The 10,815-nt window shown below is 39.7% G+C and overlaps 1 protein-coding gene across 6 annotated transcripts in view; it reads right to left on the bottom strand.

Annotated features, from left to right (window-relative positions):
- Positions 1-10,815, bottom strand: part of cacna1ia (calcium voltage-gated channel subunit alpha1 Ia) — a 211,827-nt gene that overhangs the window by 61,332 nt on the left and 139,680 nt on the right. For all 6 annotated transcript variants that reach the window (XM_014020904.1, XM_014020905.1, XM_014020906.1 and 3 more), the window contains exons 10-11: positions 2,987-3,311; positions 2,302-2,690 (exon numbers count right to left, since the gene is read on the bottom strand). In XM_014020904.1, the coding sequence (XP_013876358.1) occupies positions 2,302-2,690; positions 2,987-3,311 (714 nt within the window). The remainder of the gene's footprint in view (positions 1-2,301; positions 2,691-2,986; positions 3,312-10,815) is intronic.

Below are 10,815 nucleotides of genomic sequence, written 5' to 3'. Positions count from 1 at the left end.
GTTACATGCTGTCTGGAGACGTAGAAAAAGAAATGCGATTCTCTTCATGTTACAGGAATAACAGAACACACAGACAGCGGGGTTGGGGGGGGGGGTGGTCCTGCTGCAGCTGAGCCAAAGCTGGTACTGGTGTTTTACACCAAACCGGTACAGGACAGCGAGAACAGCTGATCAACCATATGAGGTACCCCTCCACAAAAGGACTTTATTGTGTGATTGGCCAGAAGTTCGTGGGAGTGTTTGTTTGTGCTGAAAGCGCTCAGACACTGTATTTTACTTCAACTACTTGCTTAAAAAATGGTGGAATCTGACTGATGAAAATTTAGGAGCTTAATCCGGGACCAGTTTGTGGATGAATAACGTCACGTGACGAGTCTCTGGCATTTTTTCTGCATTGGACTCCACCGGGAAGAAATTCCGTGCATACTGCCTGCTGTTCTCTACGTCAGAACTATTTTTCGGCAAATGTGTTTCCATCTCTCCTTTTGCGCATTAACTCTATTGCAGGATGGGGGAAATTGGCCTTGGTGGAGGTTTGCACTCTCCGAGTGATTTTAGTTTTTACTTCTATTTTTTTTTCATAAYAAATCTATAACATGTTTACAGTGAAATAATGACATATATACAAGTATAATCTACTCATTCATATTTCAATAAAGGAAAATATGAAATCAACTCCAACTGTTTCATTTGTAAGGTATATTATAAAACAATAGTTGGTGACCGATAAAGTTTATTATCATATCATCAAGATCACTGTGTAAACTGCTGAGCTGCAGTCGGGTCAGCCATCTTCTTAAATGACGAGGGCTGATGTAAAAGTTTTCTGTACAATACAAACAAATCACAATTTCAGCCTGATGATACAAAAAAGACAAACATTTTTGAACAATTAATAGGTTGCCTTCAGGCCCAGGCCACTCTTGCAAAAGAGATCTGCAATCTCACTGGGATTTGCCTGCTTAAATAATGGTGAATGAATGAATGAATGAATGAATGAATCTTCGCTGAACAACCGAGGGGTCCAGGCCATCTCCATGGTTATTGAATGATACACAAGAGGAAAACCATCTGGAAATTAACTTGTTATCTTGTGATAACGACACAATTAACTCGTTATCATGACATAACGAAAGAAATATGTCATCTTGACAAAACCATGGGAAAAAATTACTTGGGGAAAACAGTCGCTTTTGGCTTCCTTACAAAACTAACTTTAACAAATTGATATATCTTTTCACACACACTCAGATACAAGTGCACTTACAGTATGAGAGAAAACCCACAAAAAACTCTCCCCCCAACACACACACCAACAGTTTTTAACTTCCACGGCAGCACATGAGGGAATCTGTCCAGAATCTTTATCCCACAGGAACTATGCCTGTTCATCACTAATTTGGTTCAGTCATAATATAAACCTTTTATTGCAGCTTTAGTATAACAAATGTTCTTTTTTTGTTTGCTTTTTTTCTGATCCTTTGCTCACAATTCATTCTGTGGCAGCAAAATGACCAACGATATACCGTTAATTAATGTCCTGTATCTTACATGGTGATGAGGAGAGACAACAGGTACCTGCCATGAGAGATGCTACAGAAGAGAAAGAGCTTGCTGCTGACATGAAACTCGGATCAAGAGTGAACTGTTGTGAAACTATTCAGTGAGAAACAGGCTTTTTAAGAAAATCGCATTTACAAATTAGCAAATTAGCGAATCTTATCTGTAAGAGCGATGTTACATTTTTTTAGCTTATTCAGATTAAACTTTTCCACAGTAAGAAAAGAGGCTTCTCTCCAGGCATTCCTTCCAAACAAAACATACTTGTTAAGTCTTGTCCTAACAGTACTGTCACAAACTTTAACATTTAACATGCTAACTGAGGCTTGAGAGAGTATGAGCTGTAGCTCCTGGGTTTTATGCAATTCTCTGAGCTGTACATGATCTGACCTTTAAGGGGGRTTTGCAAGAATGTTCACACAATTTGTTAAAAAATGGACTTAATATGTCAAATGAATGTTCTTTTTTCTCATATCCTAATTAACTGAAATTTGTTTTTTACGTACCTAAGATACTTTTTATTTTAAACCAAACAATCTCAGATTATTTGGGAATACAAAAAAAAAAAACATTTGCAATACATCAGTTGGCTAAAACAGCTAACAGGAAGCAATGTGACACCAACTCAATGAACATTTTCATGCAATTTATGTATGAGAAGAATTGAAACATCAAACAACTAGAATTTGGAATGTAAAGTGTAAAGTTCATGATAGAATGTATATGCATCAAGTGTCTTACCTGGTCATGATGCTCAATGCCCATGCTGATGGTATTTATGAGAATAGCGATCATGATGCCTCTGCTGAAGTACTTGCTCTCCACAATGCCCCAAAGTTTCCTCCTTATATTTGTCCAAAGAGCCTTACAATGTCCAAAACATGTCCTCCTCTTCTTCCTTTTCCCATCTTCCTTCTCCTCTAAGTGGTCCTCCTCTTTGTCTGTTTCCTTCACAGCATCCCCTTCGCTGTCTTCCCCTTTAGCTGAATTTCCCACAGTCCTGGCTCCTTCTTTCAAAGATAATGCACAGATAGGACAGTCCTCAGGGTTCTCTGGGACAGACAGACTGATGGAGTTGGTCTGTGTCTGTGAGCTGTGATCACTTTTGCTGTGGTGTGGACATTTGGTTGCTGCAGGGGCACCAGTAATAAAAACATAAAGGTCTGTTAGTTTTCAAATCAAATGCTTTTTTTTTCCAATAAGTGGGAAAAAATTAGGGCACACTTGTTGCAAAGTTTAAAATGATTTTCTAAAGAATCTTCTTGAAACCCTTGAAGTGTGAAGTAACTGGGGATCAAATCAATTTCTATTTAATTTTACACCTAGCACTGTGTGAACATCACTGTCCAAAGATGGCAATTTATTCAGCTTAGACGTTTCCACAGTTCTATGAATATAACACATGGAAAAAGATATTCCTACTCACGTCGTGGCTGCCTGAAATGATGCTGCTCTCCATTAACGTTCCCCACRCCTCTCCTGTTCCCCCTGCCTGCAATAGCCGGCGGGGGCTTGCCCCTTAGAGTGTAGTAGAGGGCTGTTGACCTCCTCTTCGCCTTGCGAAGGACGTGGCAGATGAGCTGGAAGATCTCTTCGTAACAATCTCCTGGCTCAGTCATGCTGGCCAAGGTGGAGGAGGACAGGCACTGTGCCCTCTGCTCCTGCATCAGCTGGTGTTCCCGCTGTTTGGTCTCTGAGAACTGGGTGGCGATAACCACCAGGCACAGGTTGATCATGAAGAATGAACCAATCTGCATGAAAGGACAAAGAGAAACAAACAAGATTATGCCTGTCTGAATAATCAGCCTGTGGCCAAAGCAGATGTTGCTCATTTCAAAAACATGAAAAACGTAAGAATTTCCAATTTTTTAAATGGCAGAGACATGCTTGTTTGTACAACAAGCTCGCACACATGCTGACTCTATTAACGTCTTCCAATTCCCCATGAGAAAYACTGCACACATGCTAAAGGTTTCTAAGGTCTGGCCTTCTACCAAACCAAAGCTGATTGGAGCAGAAAGACAGAGAGAGCACATGCTGAAAGCACAGTTCAGCCTCTCTCTCTCTCTCTCTCTCTCTCTCTCTCTCTGTAGGTCTTTCAAAATAAACAGTAAGGTGTGAAAATTGAAAATGCTTATCTGAGTTTAGGTACTTGTAGTGTCTTTAAACGTTTATTTTAAAAAAGTGATAGATTTGTTAAAATGTTTGCAGACAAATTAACTAACCAGAAAATCATTGAGTAACTATTGAAACAAGAAACCAGTAAATGACTAATGAACACATTTCTCTTAAGACTTTTTTGGTAAAGTGATGATGTTTAAAGTGGATCTTCAAGTAGACYAGACACATCATGATTTAAAATTTTTTCCACATTTAAATCATTCAGTTGTAGTTTATATAGAACTGCAATGCTTTTGTCTGAATTTCTTATTATTGTAACTCCACAAGCCCCTCTTTCATCTCTGTTCTGAGATSTGTCTCAGATCAACTCATTTTGGTATGGTTTCACATARGGTCTTTGGGTTGGGGTCCGTGGTTAGGAACCAGGAATGGTTAATTTTAGGTAGTGAGGTCAGGGATAAGATGTTTGGGGCTAATAGAAGTTAAGTTTACAGTTTGGGACTGTTAGTTGTCGTGTATTTTCTATATTTTTCCAAAATATGACAACCGGCTCCTCCTCCTTGTTCTCATCTCATCAATAACTGATGTGAGGGGGTTACCYGACACATCAAAACCAGATGCAGAAGGAACCTGGACCAAGCGTCAAACACAACTGCTTTAAACTTTTAMTTTTTACACAGCCAGATTTAAATTTAAACTACATTCATTTCTTGCGCTTCGTCTGTTATTWCAAGCAATAAAAAAATCTCTGGTCTGCCCCACAATGCATCTTGGTATAGGCTGTGCTGAGAAGGATTTACCAGTCTCTCGAATCGGGCAAAAAAGAGGATGCATTTGTGGGCTGCAAATCAGAATCAGAATCAGAAGCGTTTTATTGTCATTCACACACAACATCAAGATGCCGTGCAGAACGCAATGCAGTTTAGAACATCCGTCCGGCGAAACACACACACATGACAAACATGGAGGAATGGATGTCCAGGGTCCTTTGCAACTTAGTGCGCTACCTTTGTAGTTTAGAACGCACACACAATAGGAAGGGTGAGTTAAAAAAAAGAGCTTTGATCCTGTGTTTTATGCAGAAAACACACAAACATACACTGAAAAATGACTCTGCAAAAACAGTGCAATCAGCCAAGGACAGGAGGGGGGTGGGGGGTCAAAACACATGGTATGGGGAAGGGATGCAACGGAGCCGGTGACTTCCAAGGCAGACTTCGTGCTGGAACCGATCAGAGACCTCCAGAGTCCAAACCAGTTGTCATCGGTCAAAGCACAAGTCACCAGAGTTCAGTTCTCTGTTTCCACCCAACGCGGCCTTCAGACTGATCCAAGCACGGATGGAACAGGGGATGGGAGGGGAGTGGGGTCAAAGGCTTTCTTCTCACGTGTCATTCCAGGGAGGTTTTATCAGCTTGCGTCYGAGGTCACAGCTGCTGGAATCCAATAATAAACATAATTGTTTAGGGCAAGCAGCCCGTTTTCACTGCTTTAAGTCTTAACAGCGTCTCTGTGTTGTGAAAAATGCCAATATTCCAGATTTGTTTACCACCTCGCCTCTCCTGTTTGAAAATTCACTCAGGTGTARCCTCACTCCTCACAGGCACACTGCTAAGCTGTGATCCTCATTAGAACCACATCCAGTCTGCGACTTATATCCCCCAGCATTTGAGTCTGTGCATTTGCAGAATGGGAAATCCCATCCAAGGTCCTTGACAGCTTTTCACAGGCCCGGACTGCAGTCAGGATCRTTTTCATTTTCCAATAAACCAGGACTCCTCCACAGCCGATCAGCAGGAATCCGATTATCATAAATCCAAATATAAACCCATCTTTGACATCTTCAATGGAAAGTGAGGCCAGGCAGACTAGATTCCACCTCCAGGATCCAGAAACTCTGCCTGCAGCCACGGTTCCACTGGGACAGTTGTGCTCCACTCGCTCCAAACTCAGTGTGGAAAAAAATAGTGTTGATTGCATTCAGAGATCAKTTGACCAGATCCATAATTCTTTTGTTGTTGAATTATAGGTAGAAGAAAGGCTTGATCCAGCAGCAAAGCAGGGAAAAAGGTAGGTTCGGGAGAGAGAGAGCAAAAAGCGTCCGACTCCTCTGAAGGCCAAGCAGAAAATAAATAAATAAATAAATAAATAAATAAATAAATAAATAAATAAATAAATAAATAAATAAATAAATAGAGGAGTCTTGAAATTTGTACAGCCTTCACTGCAGCACAGTGACGTAAAAGACCAAATAAATTAGTCCTTCGAAGGATGCAGCACCTAAATTAGGACACAGCCTATATTTTATATTTTTATGTTTCTTTTATTGTCTTAACTTGACTTACTGTACAGCACTTTGGTTTCCCTTGTGGTTTTTAAAACGTGCTCTATAAATAAAGTTGATTGATTGATTGATTGATTGATTGATTGATTGATTGATTGATTGATTGATTGATTTTGGCTGAGCTAACAAAGTTAGCTTCTCAGCAGGAAGCCTGATTGGCTTGATAGAGGAGGTGAAAATGCTGAAACTAATGGTGCAGGAAAGAGACAAGAAAATAACCGAATTGGAGAAAAGAGTGGACGATCTGGAACAGTATTCAATCAGAGAAAACATAACTGGACTAAAGATAAAAATTCAGTTGTATACTCGGTTGCACTACAGTGAGTACCTAGTTACTTTGCTTTACTCTTGGTGAGTCTCTGGAGCCAGGGTGGGAATTTATGGAAATGGACCAGATCTGAGTTATGTTTGGTAAACTCTACATATCTGTAAATAAATRTTCAAGTCTGAGAATTGAACCCATCTCCTGGCTGCACATAATTTGGTCTCTCAATTGAACATGATCTTTTACAGCCTAAAGCTTCAGCATCTGACCGGACAGTACGCGGTCATGTGGTTGTTTGGTGTTCGTTTTCTCACACACATTTCATAGCCCCTCAGACACAACATGCTGAGCTCCTGGGAAACCCCTCCTGCTGTGGTAAACACTACCACACAGGGTTTCTTCCTGCTGGAGTTTACAGTGTGGAAAAAAAAAATCAGAGACGCATTACTCTATGTTATTTGTRAACAGATCTGTCCCAGTCTGTTTTATCTCTGTTCAGGAGTTTTTGACAGTTTGACAATCTTTATAAACGTCTGCTTCTGGAAGCGAGTCGTGTTTTTTTTAAGCAAGTGGTTGAAGTAAAATGGAGCGTCCAACTCCCACAAACTTCTGACCAATCAAACAATAAGTTCTTGTGTGGAGGGGGGTAAAACGTTCGGCCAACGGGTTGTGGCAAGTAGGTGCCGAAATTTCAACAATGCGAACAAAATGATGCAACTTTCATCACGAAACTGCAAGAATCCGAATTTGGCAGTTTGGCTGCAGCATACTGTGTGCTTTACGTTTGAGCCAGTGTCTGACCAAGAGCAAGAGGAGAATGAAGATGACAAACCTGATGAACCACAAATTCAGCAAAATTAGTAAGCCAGAAGTCCATAATCTTGTTTAGCAATTTTGCAGCAAATACTGTGATGTTATTGTTAAAAATATGTTATAGGGAATAAAGAAAACTCAACGGACTGAAAAATATGATTTAAACAGAATATAAACATATTAAACCAACTTTTATGCACTCCTAGCAACTCCAAGTACACAAGAAAATGTGTTTAAGGGATAAAAAATGGATTTTTGCATGACATGTCCTCTTTAGCACAACTTCAATCTGAAAAAAAAAATCAGCGGTTCATTAAAATCACTTTACGCCACCATCAATTTCACATCATATTTGTTTGGGTTGAAATATATGGATGKTACTGCTGAATAATGCTGACCAATCTGATCCGAACCATCTTTTTAGCAAGCACTTCTTCAGTTGTCAGTACCTTTGTGTTATTTGGCACATTCGTTTGAGCAATGACTGCTGAAATAGCTTTTATACTAATCTGAGTATGTTACGGAACAACAGTTGGATCAATAAGAACTAATGCAGAAAGACAAAAAAAAAGTCAAATGAAGAGGGTGTTTAGCACAGTCTTGGCTTGTCTTTTACAATCTGAAATAATTTCTTTCTGCTACGGGAACCTTTACAGACTCCTATCAACAGATTCAACGGGAACACACACATTTATGTTTGAACTATTTGGAGTATAAATCCTCAATGAAAAACTCGCAGCCACAAAATTCCAAACCTAATGGCCTTCTACCTTTAGACTTTCATCCACAGTGATCAAAGATGTACAGCGAGGCAAAGGGGAGAGTGAGCAACTCAGAGACATTTAATGGCAAGACAGATAGAAAAAAAGCAAACATATCGAAGGGAGGGAGGAGAGATACCCATCTGTGGTGTGTGGGTCAAAGCAGGTCTGCAGGTGTGTGAGGCTTTGATTTCCCTCCAGGCTTGCATCTGTGTAAATGTCTAGCCTGTGATTCTGATCAGTGGACAGCTTTACGCATAATCAGTGGGGGCAGTCAAATATCACGTCATCGGATGATCAGCGTATTATGCATGCAGTCAAATACAACACATATACACAAATACACACACAGATTGTACACAATTTAGGATGCTGAGCCCATCTTTCAGCAGACTGGGTATACAGGCTTCATTGCTGCAGCTGTCACAGATATTGGTGTCTAATTTTTTTTCTGAAAGTGACATAGACACATGGAACATCCTAATAATTGGCCTCTTAGTAGCACTCAGTAGCCAGGCCCTTACTTTTATTGAGTCACAATCTTTATTGTGCCACCAGTATAGACACTTAATGTAGGCTGCACACTTGCTAGTACCAATAGCAAACTGAAATTCTCTAACTTCTTACTGTCTCAACATTCAGGCTCAAACACCGGGCTTTAAAGGATACACTGTGGTGTAACTTAGAAGGGACAGCTTAAAAACCTCTTTTGCACCAGTTGAGACAGTTTCATGAGAACTTAGAGGAATTCCAAAGTCAAGATTTTTTATGCTAGAATATATATTTTTTGCTTGTTTACCTGGAAGCATTGTGGAATGTTTAGCTTCATTCCTTCCCTCCGCTTCGTGGTACACACACAAATGACTCAACCCAAAATTTTTTTAAGAAAGCCTTCAGTTTGACAAAATGATAATCCAGGCAACAATTAAAGTGAAGTTCTTTGTAAAGAGTTTGAAGAATGACGCTGTTTTAAGATGCCGAAAATGTGTTATTATACTGGCCACGCTTGTGCATGGCTATTTCTAAAGGGGATCTTTRTCCTTTTAAAACATGTCAAAGATTCCAAATCTCATGGAAGTTCTTCTAAATATTATTTTTTAACACTTTATTCAATAGCACCATCATCCAACTCGTCACTCGGGTCAGATTTAAACTGTTTCTCTAAACAGAAGTTGTTCAAACAACTATCTACAACAGGTAAGATATTGACCATTCATAGTAATTGTACATGATCCTGCATCCTAAAAAGCATGGGTTAGTTACCAGGTTATCAGTCTTTACATTGCTTTAAAAAGTCATGGCTTTAAAACCATTTAGACATTTCCACTGCACCACGAGCTTTCTTAATATGTGAGACAGAAAATACAGGAATCTCTGAGGACGTGTGTAGCATGGAATAATGCTTCTTTTTTTCTACATGCCGGTGCAAGCTGTCAAGGAGCTCCGAATGATGGCTCACAGTTCCCCCCATATTGAAAAATTCATTGTTGGCTGTTTGGGACTTTTCTGGACAGCATAAAAAATACAGCTCAGCTATAACTTGGCTCCTACAGAAAGCAGACTTTAAAAGATTTAACATTTACAAGACGAAGCACCACCTATTTATTTAAGTTAATGCTGGTTTTTGCACACACACCCGTGCAGGTATTCCTGTCTTTGCAGGAACTGGTAAAAATGCACGCCAATCCCCCATTTCTTTAAACATAACAAAAATCAAAGGTTTTACCCACAGAAACTGAAAGCTGAGTTGTGTTCTAAACACCCCATGGGAGCAGGCTAAAACTACAGAGTGCATCCAGGCTTAACCATCCTGGCACGGCTGAGATGAAAAACTGTTTTAATGCAGTCTGGAAAAAACACTTCAAGACACTCAGCATGATTGAATTTTCTCCTTGACTATTGTATATGTATGCATCACCACAATGCTACACGAACATTGTTTTTAGTTTATGAGTGGAAATTTTGTCAGATGATGTTGTCCTTACATGACTTTTTTAGAGGATCAAACTAGTAGTGCTTTGAAAGTTACCACAGAAAAAATAAAGCAGCTTTAATAGACTTCTTTTCAGTAAAATTTTAGACTTCCTTTGGTTTCTCACAACTACAAACCCCTGGCAAAAAGTATGGAGTCGCCAGTCTTGGATGAGCACTCGTTCAGACATTTCATTCTGTGCAACAAACTCAGATCAAAAACATGATACAACAATAAGGTCATTCCAAAGTGCAACTTGTTGGCTTTCAGGAACCCTCAAATAAATGAAAAGAAAACTGTTGAATTCAGTGAATATTACTTTTATTGACCAAGCACAGGGGAAAAAAAAAWWWKGRAWYMMYYMAATTCTGAGGAAAAAAGTATGGAATCACTCAAATTAGAGGTAGAAAATAAGGACACACCCAGTCAATTTTCTTTCCCTAAATGGACACCTGCTTCAGATTAGATCTGCTCGCTAGTCTGCAGTTAAAAACACCTGCAGTCATGACACCTTGGAGGGCTGCTGGACAAAGTGGAATGGCAAGAACCATGGCTCCAACAAGAGAAATGTCTCTTGAAACAAAATAGAGGATTACGAAACTTCTAGGTAACTCCTCAAGCATGGTTGCTAAAGATGTGGGCTGTTCACAGTCAGCTGTATCCAAGATATGGACCAAATACAAACAGCATGGAATGGTTGTTAAAGATGTGGGCTGTTCACAGTCAGCTGTATCCAAGATATGGACCAAATACAAACAGCATGGAATGGTTGTTAAAGCCAAGCATGCTGGTAGACCAAGAAATACATCAAAACACCAAGACAAAACACTTAAGGCCATTTGYCTTGAAAACCGAAAAAGTACAACTAAACAGATGAAGCATAAATGGGAGGAAGCTGGAGCCAATGGGCCTCATGCAAGAACATGTTCGTATTTTTATCCTAAATTTCTCTTACTTTTGTTCGTACAAAGGGTTCGTA

Source organism: Austrofundulus limnaeus, unplaced genomic scaffold (assembly GCF_001266775.1).
Source record: "Austrofundulus limnaeus strain Quisiro unplaced genomic scaffold, Austrofundulus_limnaeus-1.0 Scaffold271, whole genome shotgun sequence".
Taxonomy (NCBI): domain Eukaryota; kingdom Metazoa; phylum Chordata; class Actinopteri; order Cyprinodontiformes; family Rivulidae; genus Austrofundulus; species Austrofundulus limnaeus.
This window is presented reverse-complemented; position numbering and strand designations above follow the sequence as displayed.